This window comes from Nyctereutes procyonoides, unplaced genomic scaffold, assembly GCF_905146905.1.
Source record: "Nyctereutes procyonoides isolate TBG_1078 unplaced genomic scaffold, NYPRO_anot_genome, whole genome shotgun sequence".
NCBI classification, from domain to species: Eukaryota; Metazoa; Chordata; class Mammalia; order Carnivora; family Canidae; genus Nyctereutes; species Nyctereutes procyonoides.
In genome coordinates, this window is record NW_026575047.1 from 6,297,406 (window position 1) to 6,313,932 (window position 16,527).

The 16,527-nt window shown below is 35.7% G+C and overlaps 1 protein-coding gene across 1 annotated transcript in view; it reads right to left on the minus strand.

Annotated features, from left to right (window-relative positions):
- The window catches only part of DHX15 (DEAH-box helicase 15), a 59,898-nt gene that overhangs the window by 21,826 nt on the left and 21,545 nt on the right, over window positions 1–16,527 (minus strand). The window contains exons 4-6 of the mRNA XM_055326245.1: window positions 8,641–8,800; window positions 6,067–6,285; window positions 958–1,125 (exon numbers count right to left, since the gene is read on the minus strand). Of these exons, the coding sequence (XP_055182220.1) occupies window positions 958–1,125; window positions 6,067–6,285; window positions 8,641–8,800 (547 nt within the window). The remainder of the gene's footprint in view (window positions 1–957; window positions 1,126–6,066; window positions 6,286–8,640; window positions 8,801–16,527) is intronic.

A 16,527-nucleotide genomic window follows, 5' to 3' on the forward strand; every position in this document is an offset into this window, starting at 1 on the left:
TAATTCTAAATCTGACCAACAAGTAAATCATACATAAGTAATATTTCAAGTAACACTTTTTTTTTTACATGAATATACTCCAGGAACTGATAGTAGTTACCCTGAGGGATTAGTTTATTTTACATATATTAGTACCCTGTACACACAAATCGTGATCCTTGAAGATAATCCCCTAAGGTGATGATGGTAAATTATACCTATTTTTAAAAATCAAAACTTTAAGATTAAGAATCTTACTAAAATTCATATGCAGCTACTATTTAACCTAATGATTGACTCCACTATACTGTTTTTCAAACCTTTTCAGACAGTGTAATTTTATTTTTGAAGATCTAGTAAGAACATTGCTCTTAAAAAAATAGAAGTGTAACTGTTCAGTTTCAAATTACAACTCAGATCCCCTTCCCAGAAGGGAGCCCAGAAACAGGTCTGGAAAACCCTTGTCCCTTCCTATGCCAAGCAGACACCTATACTCATAGAAACCACCTATTTAGGCAACATGATGAGTGCTACTGTTATCAGAGATCTCTGTAGTCAATATTTCATACCTGTAAGACATGACATTTGGTTAGGTCCTTAAGGAAAATTCTAGGCAGAAGCCAAACCACTTTAGAAAGAACACAGTGCTTAGCTTTTGCCAAGTGACTTAATGGAGAGAAAGACAACACTTGGCCATCTCCTGCTTTTCTTGACCCATCATAACCAACCACCCGTTTACTAAGAGGGGCTTCCTGTGGGGACGGGAAACAGTGCATGCTCTTACTTAAGGTCAAAAGATACACAAAATTATACCAAAATATGTTTTCTATTTACTTTTTAAATACAGATTATTTTGTAGTGTGCAACACAGATCGCCATCACACATAACAGTCCTTAATAATTCGATATAGCTTCTTTTCTCATAGACAGTTCTTTCGGTATTAATGCAATGTTTACACAGAATATCTCTAGGCTAACCTTTCTTCCAATTGCTCCATTCTGCTTTTTTGGAGGCGGAGGCTCAAAAATGCGTTGCTGTTGCTGAGGAGGAAGTGTAGAATATAATGGAATGATTTTAATGTCACCAACTTCAGGGCCCAGATCATCAACCTCACGCTTTATTCTCTTACAGGCTTCATCAATTTCCTACAAAATACAAGTCTGAGTGTAAAAACAAAACACATACACACTAAAACATTCAAGTATTTATCATAATCCTAGTTCTATGCAGTTTACTTTGAACTTGGTAAGTCAAAACTCGGTAAACTTCATCGGGATTTCCAAAACTATCATTGAAATTTTTATTTCTGTACTCAAATAAATAGACACAACTAATCTCATTGGCATTCTACACTTTTTCTTCTAGTCAAACGTCCTAATTAATTCTCAACAAATTGTACTAAAATTGAAATTTCTCACCCAGGAATATTTAACTGCACTCATAACCTTTTAAATTTTCACAATCTAAAAGAAATTGATGTGCTAGATATTTTAAATAAGCCAATTAGGCTTTAATGTCACGTATCACTAATGTAATTATATGGAAGATTTGCTTCATTGTGCCTAATGAGAACAAACACCTTTACAGTATCAACATAGATATTTAAGAAGTAGGCTAACCCAAATAACTCAGAGGATCTTCAAAAATTTCCCAACCACAGAAAATAATTCTAACACATTTGCATTCATCTCTAGGTTTTAAAGAGAGGACACACAATGAATACTCAGAGAGTGCAGAAGACAGAGAAAGAGAGGGAGGTGGAGGCTCCAAGGGAAGGGCAAATGGACTCAAAAGGGGGGTAGACAACAAATTTAAAGTTTACTGAAGCATTAATCAGATTAAATTCAGAAGTATGTTAAATGATTTGGCAGTCTGTCCAAAGCATAACTGAATCAGAAGCTATCCTTATCAACTAATTATCTCTTATCTGAAAAATCAGATTGATTAAAGAAAAGCTTATTCAAAAGTCAGAATAATTAAAGAAAAAAATGGGAAAAAGTCTATCAGGTAAATATAGTCTATATTTTTATTATATTAAACTACAGTTATTTTCCTTGAAATTATTTTAAATCAAAGTGTCTGTTTCCATGTTAAAAAATACAAAGCCTTTGGATACCTAAGAACAAAATTTTTTACTCTCTTTTAACCACAGGAGTTCTCTTAAAAACTGAATAAGGGTCTTGAAAATTATCAAGTAGAAAATTACTATTAAGTATTGGATGTTCACAGTTCCCTTTGAGATGACGTTTCTAAAAGAAAATTAAAGAATGGTATTGATTGAAAGAAAGAATATAACAAAACAAATAATTTTAAGGAAAAAAGGCTTTCAAATGCTGTATCTAGATTAGAATGCCCCCTGCTGGTATGCAAATACAAAATTATATCTCTTCCAAATCAAAAAGATTTGAATATAAACCCCAAATTAGACTTCTCTAAAATAAAACAGAAAAACTGATGCCAATATTCAGAGTATTTTTAACTTAGTTAATTTCACCATATATTTGACCAGAAAACAAAGGGTCCAAAAAGTCAACCAAACATCCAGATTTCACAAAGTAGAAAATGCAGTGCCCCAAATTATACACGAGCACATTCCAAATTTTAGCAAGAAGATAATTCCAATTTTACTTGGGACTGCACTATCCAATCTGTCAAATACATCTAAAATGAGATCACTACTGCATGGGCTATAAAGACAACTCTAAAGATGGAAGAAGAAAAAAATCCCACACCACTTGTTTTTTATACAAGCAAGGTTCTAAACACTTAGTTTTAAAACTGCAACAAATTTTTCCCTAAAGTTTACCAAATATCCATAGACAACATTAAGTTCAGAAGAGCACAAAGCTCATTGACATTCAGCAGCATAAAGCAACCATCTGCTAAGAGCTGCTTAGTTATGAGCAATATTGACTACTGAGACAGAAGCTCAGGAGTTTTTAAAGACTTTCAGCTCCAAAAGTATTAATATATGTGAGTAAATAAATTTGGACTGCTAATTTGAGGAGGCTGAATTCACTGCATATGGAAAAGACATTTTACTCAGCAAAATTAAAGATAAAAGAATGTGCTCCTTAAAGAATGGTTTTAACATCTTCATGTAACCCTTGACAATTGATATTTCAATTATAATCATTCTTATCTAATTCAGAAGTGTAGCTCCCCGAAGGACTTCTACTAGGCAACACTTAATTTTAATCATAGCTCCAGATTTTATGCATTAAGATAAAATAAAAAATATTCTAGAATTCAAATCTTTCCCAACCTTTCACCAATCAAGATTAATCTCCTATTCCCAAATTAACTCAGATTACTACAGATGCATTATTGTTTAAGTCAAAATGGTAAAATGCTCTTAAAAATCATTTAAAAATTTCACAGGAAAATTAAATTTTACAGGTGCTATTCATATTTATGAAGACAATAGTGAATTCCAAGAATCTACCACTTAACTGACCATGTAAAAATAACACACGTTCACAGACATGAAAAACAGTAATATTTTATGTATCTTTAATTCAACTCTACTAAAAACAATCAATGAAACAAAATACATTAGGTACTCTGATACTTTCTCCCTGAAGATCTTCAAATTAAAGACTAGTCACCCAACAAAAGGTGATTTAAAAATGTAAGAGGACATATGCAAACCTTATTCACAGTTACAGTTAATAACTTTATTGGAAAACATGGTACTCAAGCACACATTTGAAAACCATGGGGCTTACTCCCTTCCTTTCCCCAACTATGGGATAGCTGCCAAATACAAGAAGTTAAATCACAGAAAAGCCTTTCAGGTTCTCACCATGAGACCGTCTGATATTTCTGATAAAATTCTAATATGCTTAGTAATCTGAACATAATGGCTATTTTAAAAAGTCATTTAAGAAAATATACTACGCAGCACTCTATATGAAGCAAGAAACTAGAGACCAGGCACAAACGGACAAGATGAATACCTCAAATGCCTAAAGCTGCATTATTGCATAAATACCATTTTTATGCCCTCAAAAAAGCATTTGGTACTCTTGCTTCTAAAATTTATAAAAATTCTTCCATTCAAAATGCATAAAAATAAAGACAGGTACCAACAGAGGGTTTATCTGTAAAAGTGAATTTGCAACACATTTTATTTCCCAAAAGAACAAGTATGATTTTGTACTGGGAATGATTTTCTACCCAGGGGACATGTGGCAATGTTTCTGCAAACATTTTTGGTTGTTACAACTGGAGGAGAGAATGTTACCGCATGTAATGGGTAAAGACCAAAGATGCCACAACGCACAGGTTACCCCCCAACAAAAAAAAACTGATAGGCCTACCATGTAGATAGTGAAGTTGAAAAAACCTGCTCTACAGAAAAAGCATTTTGGCCAATGGGGGTACAAATCATAGATCATACAAATACTGAAGAAATTCAAGGACAAAGAAATGTGCAACATTTATAGCTCTTAAAACAACAGCCTTTGCTGGAATATTGTGTGTATCAAGCATTCCTGTAGAAATTGAATATATATAAAATAATTCACATTCCAATGGAGGTAGGCAGTCACAGAAGACCTGTGATTTTTGTATCTGGGAGAATTAGAGCAATTCCCCACAACACTGTTTACAGTTGTGTCATTAATGTACTACAGGAATTATACTGGTTTAAACATTCCTCTGGGACAATGACCTTTAAACCTAGGGAAATATAAAAATGGCCCACAGACCTCATTGAAGATGCAGATAGATTCCTTTTTCGCCTCAGATTTCACCTATCTCAGCAAATCTGGAACAGGACCAAGAACTTGCTTTTAACAAACTCTTCTACTCTTGTCTCCTAAGTAGACTGTCCACTGATCACACTTGAGAAAAAAATGTTCTGGGGCAGGGTTCAGACCTTTTACTTTTACTGTAAAGGGCCAAAACAATTTAGGCTTTGAATGCATACATCATCTCTGTTGCACATTCTTTGCTCTCATTTACAACTGCTTAAAAATGTAAAAACAATTCTTAACTAGTGGGCCATACAAAAACTGAAACTGGAGGAAGGTTGGCACATGTAGCTACTTAAATTAAAATGCTATAAAATTAAAATTTATTCCCTCCTCTCACCAGCCACATTTCAAATCCTCAAAAGCCATACATTCCTGGTGAGTGACATACTGAACAGCAGACAGAACATGTTCAGCACCGACAAAAGGTCTGATAGAACAGCACTACCCCAGAACCTCACCACTCAACCCTGGAGAGCTTCAACATTACTTGGAAGCTTGTTAGGTAGACAGAATCTCAGGCTACACCCGACCTACTGAATCAGAATCAGTAAGTGGAAATTTTCTAAGTGGAACTGCATGTATGTTAGAAAAGTACATTCTATAAAGTTCATAAAGCCTACTGAAGCAGAGGACAAGCTCTAAGAAAACCTCCAGTAAGAGGCTCTCTGAAATGGTCTTCTCCAGATAGCTTTTTCCTGAACTTTAGCTTGAGAATTTCATAGCACACCTATAAACCTACTGTGGAAAACAAGTTTTAAAAAATGCAGCACCAAAAAAAAAAAAATCTGCACCTGAGAATAAAACCTGTTAAAGTGAGGTAAATTCCAACTAAGAAATTTCACTGATTCCTTCTAATCTTCAGTGAACACATGAAGACAAAATCAAAACACAAACATTTGTTTTGATGTTGAATGGGTACCCAAGCCACTCAACTTCACTCACAAGCTGACTAGGACAACCTAATTTCACAGCAGCTGTGTGGTTCAAATTTATGCTTTAGCAAAGCTGCAAATTATCACACCACCACTTACCACTCAGGTATCTCCAAAGTTGAAAACTGCAATTGCTAAATCTTGAAATTCTAAAAGCACTTAACATTCTTAGGATAATTAACAAACAGCAATTGTATAAAAGGGTATTCTTAGAGTACATATATAAAGGGGTTATAATGCTTCATACATAAATACAGTCAAGTTGAAGAAAATCTTTAAACCTTGGGATAAGAAATACATGGTTAATATATACCATGTTCTTAGACTTTAAAAGCTGTTGTATAATTTAACATGCTAAAGGCTAAATAATTAAGCAAATAATGACAATTAATACCTCTTGACCAGTTAAGAAAAGTAGAAGATCTCCTTCCTCCTCCTCACACATATGAATTTGGATCACTGTTCGAATGGCTGCTTCGAGATAATCTCTCTCTGGTTCAGGAGTATAAAAGATCTCAACAGGATGTGTACGTCCAGGAATAGTTAAGAGAGGACAGTTATCAAAGTAAATCTGGAATTTCCCTGCATCTAATGTAGCGCTCATAACTATAACCTGGGGGAAACAAAAAAACACAAAAGTTAATTATTTGAAGCAGTCTTCAAGGATTCTTACATGGTCCTAAGGAAAAAAAGACAAGTAATGTCTATGTTCTATATATATCTCTATTAAAAAACCTACAAAAACGATTAAAAAAATCAAACGCAGGGGCACCTGGGTGACTCAGTCAGATAAGCATCTAATTCTTGGGGCACCTGGGTGGCTCAGTAGTTGCTCAGTAGTTGAGCATCTGCCTTTGGCTCAGGTTGTGATCCCAAGGTCCTGGGATTGAGTCCCACATTAGGCTCCTCACAGGAAGTCTGCTTCTCCTTCTGCCTATGTCTCTGCCTCTCTCTGTGGGTCTCTCATGAATAAATAAATCTTCAAAAGTAAAAATAATAATTATTTTTAAAAAGCATCCAACTCTTGATTTCAGCTCAGTCACGATCTCAAGATCCTGAGAGCAAGTCCCTCATCTCCTCCTCGGGCTAAGCAGGGAGTCTGCTGGAAGGTCTCCTTTCCCCTGTCCCTTGCCTTGCACACACTACCTTTCTCTAAAATAATAAGTAAATAAATCTTAAAAAAAAAAAATCAAATACAGAAATGCTGAACTATGATAAAAGTTACTGACATTTTAAAAAATTAGAAATGAACGCAGTATATAATAAATAAGAAATAACACCTGAAGGCCCAAAGTTCATAAAATGTTTTAACATATTTATGTTTACATAAGATTTATATAATATATAAAAGGGAAGGGTAAAAGACAACATAAATAAATAGCACAATTACTACTGTGTTTATTAAGACAGAACAGGACAACCTTACACACAGGAAAGAGCAGGAAATGCAAAAAGAAAAAAAGAAAAAAATCAGTGGCACAGATATAAATTTTCTCTTTTTCCAAATCACCTTTAATAAGAATGACTTCTTTAGAAAAATTCCTAAACAGGGATTTTCTACACTGTTGTAAAAAGCCAGTCACCAAAAGGCTGTTCCAAATACAGAGCGATGAAGACTGTACAGTTACCCTCTCTCCATGTAACTCAAACATTATAGCACCCATTAAAAATTTACTTAAAAATCGCTTCTTGGCCTTTTGGCTAAGATCAAGTGTAAAAATTTACTTAAAAAGAAGGCTCCCTCATAAAACATTCTACTACAGAGTAAATTCTACTTTGAGTTTCTTTCCAAAAAACCTTAATAGCTCATACCTGATTTCACTTATATATGATATCTAAAAAACAAAAAGTAGAAACAGGCTCATAAATACAAAAAAAAAAAAACCTGGTTGTTGCCAGGGAGGGATGGACAAAATGAATGAAGGAGACTAGGAGTTTCAAAGTTCCAGTTACAGAGTAAGTCAGTAACAGGAATAAAAGGCATAGCATAGGTAATATAGTCAATGGTATTGTAATAGCATTGCATGGTGACAGATGGTAGCTACACTCATGGTGAACACAGCGTAACGGAGTTCTCATTGCCAATCACTACATTGTACATCAGAAACTAACATTATTAATACTGTTGGTCAACTACACTTCAATTAAAACAAAATGAAAATTTCAAAAGCTCATAACATTTAATCAATAATGGTAATACTCCTCATTCTCCAAATACATTCTTTAAAATAATAAATTTAAACAAAAACATACTAAGATAACAATTTTTTAAGACCCAGAATCTTTCTGCCCCCCAGTGTAAAATCCCTCTATAACACATATACTAACAATCAAAGAATGAGTCTAAGTTCCAATAAATGGTGTACATACAACAGCAAAAAGAGGCACTTCATAAACTCTGGGAGGCAGAGAGATCAGAAATTCAGCCCATTTTAGGCCCTTATCAAAAAACAGTAACACTGGCCAGGGCAGTAGTAGTAGGACTGACAGAAAAAAAAAAAAAAAAAAAAAAAACTCAAGCCAACTAGATTAAGTGAACAGAGTTCTGAGGGGTGACTTGCTTGTTCTGGGTATAGTTGTTCCTACTACCCAACATGATGAGTTAGAATGGGTGTGTTTATGTTGGGGCAGGACAAAGATTTGAGGTTTCTGTATTTAATGAAGGGGAGGGTGAGCAGCAGGGATACAAAACTACCATGTTATTAAATCACAAAAAAGTCAGGTGGGTTAGAAATGGAAGAGGTTTGGTCTAAAAATACATACATCACTAGAAAGTGCAATCAAAGTAAAAACACATATGAAGACACAGCTACATATATTAGAAACAAAGAAAAATAACAATGTAGGTACTTACTGTTCCTTATTTTACAATCGATATATTATAGTTGATTTAGTGATTGGCATATGTTGTTTTCTATACATACCCCTTTTTTTAATGAGATGATTATGAAAAAAAAAATTACTTCACCTTTAAGTCTGATCTTTGTCTTACAACTTCCTTCAGAACACCCATGAGGATATCTGTAGCCAATGTTCTTTCATGAGCCTCATCAAGAATTATTACACCATAACGCTCCAGAAGGGGATCATTCATAGCTTCACGAAGTAACATCCCATCAGTCATATACCTATATTCACAGTAAACAAGTTGGTCAAGGTTCGTTTAGGGCATTTGAAAACTAAACTCCATGACATGCAAAGAGATCGGGTAAATCAAAATTAAATTTTTCTCAAAACCAATGTGTTATTGTTTTATGATCAATCGCAAAATTAAGCATCAAGAAAAATTTCTAAGAGTATCAAACGTGTTATACACTATCAAATTCTGTCAAGTGAGACTGTAATACTGAAATGCATTAAGATTGAATCTGATTACTGAATATAATGATCACATGGTTTTACACAAATGCATCACTTAAATGCAAAACAAAATTTAAAAGTTTGACCTACAAAACAAAGAAACCAATTTGTTTTATAACATCATATCACTAAAATGTTACCACATGCAAATGTACATTTCTTTAAAGCCTTAGTAATTCCTCACTTAAGCTAACAATAGGCTTCCCTGGTTCAAAAGGGCTGAGACAGCACAAAAGTCTACCATTTCTTTCCCCCAGCCCCACCCAACCTAATGAAATGATGGCAAAGCACAAAAAGAACAGAATAAGGGATGGCATGTGCAATATAGAGATGTTGATAAATAAGTATGAAGGACAAAAGAAATCCACTAAATCAATGAACCAGAGAGGGAAACCAGGTTGAGAGAAGGCTCAAAATAAACAGCTATGGTGTCAATGGGCCAGGCATCTCCTCCTATCCATTCTATTCTGGCTGCTACTGCCACTAACACAAAACAACTATCCCTAGTTTGGCACAGGTACAAAACAAAGTCGGCCTGCATATGCTAAGGTCACAGTTCATTCAATTCATGATTTTAAAATTTAAAAGCAGTATAAAAATGTAAAGTCATCATTTATGATTTCACTATTTTGGGTCTTTATTTTTCACAAATTAATCTAACCTAATCTTTCATGGACCAACTTGGTATTTCTAGTTAATACCATTTGTTGGAGCAGTTAAGTTCACCAAATTGACAATGTAAAGCAGAAATGAATCCTTCTCCTTACATCCCTTGAATTTAATTCTAAACTTATGAAGGCTTTTGGCAAACGAATCCATCCTTATTCTATATATTGTAGGCTTCTTTCTTCTTTGATCATATTTTTAAAAGTAAACTACATTTCTGGAGTTGACACTGCATTACCTGCAAGATTATTTTATATTAAGACCATGAAAGAAAAAACAGTGCCAATTAAACTATGACTCAATGCCTTAACGACAGTGCGGTGCAGTGCATGAATCAGCTATAGCCTCTAGCTACTTTAAATTATCTCTGATCTATTTGAGAACATTTAGTAATTTCTTCTGACTTCAGCTGCTAATTACTGACATGAGATAGGCAATCCTTTTGCACATCATCTCAGTAGCAAAACATAATACAGTTCCATCTACTTGTGAGTAACTTCCTCAGATCCCACAGACCTCATCTGGTCTTTTGCAGGGGGAAAAAAAAATGAACTAGTGACTCTTCAAATGATAAGTATTTGCTTAAATACTATAAAATTTACACCATGCTATTCAGTTTCCAAGCTTACTCAATTCAACATGGAATCCCACTGTAATCTTTCTGAAAACATTTTAATTAGTAAATAAACCCAGTACACATAGTTTCAACAGTAGCACATTACTTATTTGATGTACAAGTAGATCAAGTTCAAGCATTCACAGGCAATAACCACCACCAAACTGCTACCAGTTTATAAGACTCTCAGATTGTAAAAATGTGCCTCAGTCTCACATATTAAAAATGTGAAAAAGTCACAGAACTGACAAAAGTACCAGGCTTTAACTTGAAAACTCCTTCAAACTCATTTAAAATAAAAAAGCCACTCTTTTTGACCTTTTTCCTCCATACATTCCTTAACCTTCAGACACCACAAGTAGAGAGGCATTCAAAAGCACAGCTAACCCAAATACTCATTCTTTTATATTTTTCTGAGGGGAAATGTTGTAAATGGCAGAAGAGATACTGTACATTAATGAACGACTATTTGCCTTGTTTTATTAGAAACTACGCATAAAATATGTACTATGTTAAATAGTCAACTAAGCCTGACTTCCAGACTCCGGAGATAGACTCATAACAGATGTCTCAATACTTGATTATCACTCAGTGATCCAATTATGAGATGCTACTCTTACCTCTACTGCATCACAAGAGCATAGGAAGCTTGCTGTCTGTGCAACAGAGAGCTTCAGGAAAAATTACACCTGTAGGGACACCTGGGTGGCTCAGTCAGTTAAGTGTCCGACTCTGTTTCAGCTCAGGTCATGATCTCAGGGTCCGGATGAAGCCCCAAGTTGAGTCAGGCTCTGTATTCAGTAGGGAGTCTGCTTAAGATTCTCTCTGCCAACGCTTGCATGCAAGCTCTCTCCTTCTTTCAAATAAATAAAGTTGAAAGGTCTCTTAAAAATACAATCAATAGGGATCCCTGGGTGGCGCAGCGGTTTAGCGCCTGCCTTTGGCCCAGGGCGCGATCCTGGAGACCCAGGATCGAATCCCACATCGGGCTCCCGGTGCATGGAGCCTGCTTCTCCCTCTGCCTGTGTCTCTGCCTCTCTTTCTCTCTCTGTGACTATCATCAATAAATAAAAATTAAAAAAAGAAAAATACAATCAATATTGCTGCTTCTCCAATGTAGGAAATTCACTATTAGTAAACTTTCCCAGGGTCTCAAAACCAGTTAAATAGTTTAAGACTAGGTATCAGCGCACTGATGCCCATTGCTGGGCCCCTCCTACACTAATACAATCTCCTCAAAGTCCGAGAAAAATATACATATAAATACAACAGCAAAAGTTACCTGGTGTGGGAGTGGAGATTGGAAAGGGGGGAGGGGGAGTAGTTTGTAAACACATCTGTGATCTACCGAAAACAGGTTAATATTAAAACAACAGTACTACTCTTCCCTTTCTTTGTCCTCTGAAATGACTGCAGGGGATGCTCTTAGCCATAACTTTTTTTTTTCCCTGATTTAATTGACCTGTTAGATGGCCTTTTGTTTTTTTGTTTTTTTTTAAGATTTTATTTATTTATTCATGAGAGAGAGAGAGAGACAGACAGACGCAGAGACACAGGCAGAGGGAGGAGCAGGTTCCATGCACGGAGCCTGACATGGGACTCCATCCCAGGTCTCCAGGATCACACCCTGGGCAGAAGGTAGGTGCTAAACCGCTGAGCCACCCAGGGATCCTGTTTTTGTTTTTATTTGAGAAAGAGAGCCAGAGAGCACAAGGGGGGGGGGGGGGAGTAGGGGGAGGAAAAGCAGGCCTCCCACTGAGTAAGGGGCCCAAAGCAGGGCTCAATCCCAGGACCCTGAGATCATGACCTGAGCTGAAGGCAGAAGCTTAACTGACTGAACTACTGGCATCCTTTTTTTTTTTAATTAGATAGATGATAGATTGATTAGATAGATTTTACTTACTTACTGAATGATTGAGAGAGAGAGAGAGAGAGAGAATGTCAAACAGACTCCACACTGAGCTTGAAGGACAGGACATCTCATCACAACCCTGAGATGAAATCAACAGTTGGAGGCTTAACCAACTGAGCCACCCAGGCACCCCAGCTGGCTTTTTGTTTTAAATCAGGGCAACAGCTAGACCTCCCAAATACATCTGGATCTTCTATATAGAAATTTTTAGAAAAATCAACCCGTTACCAGATGCAAGTCAGATAAAAAAGTGTTTCCCCAAAACAGTTATGTCCTTTTCCTCCTCCCCATCTTGCTTTATTTCTGGATAATCCTCTCTTTAAGTGTCCCAAAATGAGCAGATTTCTGCCATCTAACATCTTTCTCATGTGTCACCTCAAAAATTCTAATTTTGTCTCTGCTGGTATATCTTATGAACATCTGAGAAACATACATATTTTTATCGGAAAACTAGCTTGTTAGACCTTGAGTTTGGGGACAATTCTTTTGCTGTACATCGCCACAATCATGGACTCCTACCAGCATGCTTTGATTACTAGACTTCAGGCAGTCTTTTCCATTGTATCATATTCATATTCAATTTTTTTGTATGTGCTGTATGTGTGAAGTTTTGAAGTTTTTTTTTTAATTTATTTATTTATGATAGTCACAGAGAGAGAGAGAGAGAGAGAGAGAGAGAGAGAGAGAGGCAGAGACATAGGCAGAGGGAGAAGCAGGCTCCATGCACCGGGAGCCCGATGTGGGATTCGATCCCGGGTCTCCAGGATCGCGCCCTGAGCCAAAGGCAGGCGCCAAACCGCTGCGCCACCCAGGGATCCCAAGTTTTGAAGTTTTAAATAAAAAAGTGTGCCAGTATGAACATAAGCAATTGATTTTAGGAACACTGGTCTTTTCTTAAAGTACATTAAGTGGCTCAAACTATAGACATGCTGTTCACCGGCAAGATAGAGGGGATTAAGACCCAACCAAGTTCAATAGGTCAAATGTCAAAACAACACAGACCAATCAACTGACCTGGCCCATTTCAAGAACAGAGGGGAGGCTGAGAGCAAGAGCACACACCTATCCTCCCCAGGTTTCCCTCCCTCTCTGAATGTCCTTCCATCTAGACTCTCTGGCCCTTGTCACTGTTGTTTACTCATGCTAAAAAAAACAGAAGGAAAGGTCCCATGCTTTGCCTAATTAAGCCACTACCAGATTTACTGGCAACTATGGCACATTATTTGAGGTGATTTTTTTTGTGTTCAGGGTGACTTGATTCTTTCTGTTGTTTTGTATGGAACGAATGTTTACCTGTGTCTTTTACAGTTTTTGCTTGTTTTTTGTTTCCTTTTTAAATTATGCGTGGCATTGTGTGTGTGTGTAATTAAAGCCTTTATTAACCTCAAGAAAAAAGGGAAGCTACCCAATGATTTGCTATACTACTAGATATATGAAGCTCCCCGCTTTAAAAAAAAAAAAAAAAAAGTGACCAAACACCAAGCACAGAAAAAGGCAGAACCAAGTACCGGAGATCCTATAAAAGTCTTAGCCATTTTCCTTTTACGTTTTATACCCTCCATAGTACTAATGGAATATTTAACCAGACTCAGGCATCAGTCACAAAAAATAGTGTCACAATAACAAAACTTGTGATTACCTAATTTTGAAGTTTCAATCACAGACTAAACTGCATAAGAGAGTCAAACTCTACATTTGACTGGATACCCTATTATCCAGTGTTTCTCTGTTTTAAAACAAAGACTCACTAAAAAGTTTTCTGTGTTACCTGTGAACTGGTTAGAAATACAAAACTTGGGTCTCATCCCTGACCTACTTAGAAATTTTGAAGATGAGGCATGGCAATCTGTTCTAACAAGTTTTCATGTATTTGATTCTAATATGCTTGCTAAAGTATTAGAAATCACTAGCCTAAATCAAGTTAAACAAGAGGCAGATTAAGTAGATGCCTAAAGCAGCAAAACATCCCTGAAAAATAAGTCAGAAACAGTTGATATTTTCAACCATGACTACTATCTAATTAATAAAATACACAAAACATTAAAACATGTAAAAAATAATTTTTATGCTGAGTAGTACGAGCTTACATAGCTTGAGTATTTTTTTGCAACAGGCACGTGCAAATGGTATAATACAACTACAAGCCAGCTGCTAGCCCTGATCCTAGCCAATATCATCAATTCCAACATGAACACGGTATGATAAAACATTACAGACTGATTGTTTAGTTTTGTGTTTACATATATTTAGAATTTTTTGAAAAATTCCTCAACTTGCCTGGTTCAAAGAAAAAAGAACCACAAAAAGGTGAAATGGTTTCCTAAAATGCACACCAGAAATTCTAAATTGTTTAATGAACTCTGATCTGTATCAAATTATTTGTAAGTTTAATGAATGTCAAGGACTAATGCTCAAGTTGTAAGTAATGAAAAACTGTCTATAGGGGGAAACAATTCCCAATAACTTAGTATTATGTTCCCTGGTGTAGGAATGTGCTTAGAGACACAGTTGAACCTTCCTAAATCCCTATCTCAAGCCTTATATCTCTCTAAAGAAATTCCATATTGATCCAAGATGTGTAAAACAAAATACTAGAACACATGGATTCATAGAATTATTCAATACACTGAATACATCTTTAATTAAGAACACTTGTATAAAATTCAAGTTTCTGCATGGCATGATGTGTGATAAACAAAGAAACATGGTAAAGTGAGCAAAAATTGGAACTTAAAATTCAGAATGCCAATTTTGTTAAGAAAGTTGCAACTTATATCCAGAATGCTAATTCTGTGAAAGGCTTCTACAGTCGATATAAAAAAGGCCAACTAATCAACCACAGAAAGATGGGCAAAGAATGTGAACAAACACCAAGTTTATTACTCCCGTAATACTGTATATTTTTTTTCAAATTTACCTTCTCTGTGATTGGGATGCATTTTAAAATAGCCCCTTACAAAAATGACTGTCAAGCAAGTAGCAATAATTCTGGAAAGATGAGAAAAGCACTAGTCTCAGATCCAAAAAGAAACACAAATGGCTCAAAAATACATGTAAAGATGCTCAATTTCATACAAAAGAAATGCAAATTAAAACAGTAATATTCCATTTTTCACTTAAAATACTGACAAAGAAAAGTTCCATATTACACTGTTGGCAAGGATACAGAAAGTGACACTCATTTGCTCATTCCTTACTGGTCAGAGTAGATAAATCTCTATAAAAGGCAATCTGGCAATCTAATAAAATTCAAACATACCCTGTGACTCAACCAATTTCATCTGAAGGTAATTCATTTCAAATATATACCTGTGCATTTGCAGAAAAATGTGTACACAAGGTTTTCTAAGAGGGTACTAAGGACAGTGTTTTTAATAGCAAAAACTACAAATCTGAGTGTCCATCAAAAGAATGAAACAATATACAGTCATTAAAAATAATAAAGCATCTTTATATTTACTGTTCTAGAACAATATTAAGTGAAATCAGCAACCATGTCTTGAACCAATCCCTGCTCCAACACTGAAAATCCTAGTTATGTAGTGCTCTTGCAATACTGTTAGGATTTGGTTACCTTTCAAAGTATAGATTTTATTCTAGCGTAACTACACATGCAGATAAATCAAAACTGCATTTCTAAAGAATCCAAAACTTGACTCAGCACGACCCAAAGAAATTTTTGGTAACTGCTTCCAAGTTTATCATAAATGACTAGCATTGTTTAATTTGAGTAGTAAGATTTACTGCTTTCCAAATTACCTAGGAAAGCTTTACAAATACTTAGACATAAGAGAATTACATGGAGATGAGGAATGAGGATGGTGAGGAACAACACTTTGAGTGGTTAAGAATACACCCTTGTGAGCAGCCCGGATGCTCAGTGGTTTAGCACCGCTTTCAGTCCAGGGTGTGATCCTGGAGGCCCGGGATCGAGTCCATGTCAGGCTCCCTGCATGAAGCCTGCTTCTCCCTCTGCCTATGTCTCTGCTACTCACTCTCTTTCTGTGTCTCTCATGAATAAATAAATAAAATCTTAAAAAAAAAAAATGCACCCTTGTTACAAGATAAACCTAAGTTAAAGCCCCTACTTTCTTCTTGGCATTTGATCTTGAACATCAACTTCTCTAAAGCACCATTTGTAAAATGTGAATATGGTGGCTTTTGCTTAAATGAAAGAAAAGAATGTATCAAAGCACCTACTATACCAATTATCTGGCACTTGTTAAATAACTACAAATAGAATTCTATACTAGCTCTTAACTAACCTTTCCCTAATAAATCCTTGGAATAACCTTACTCTC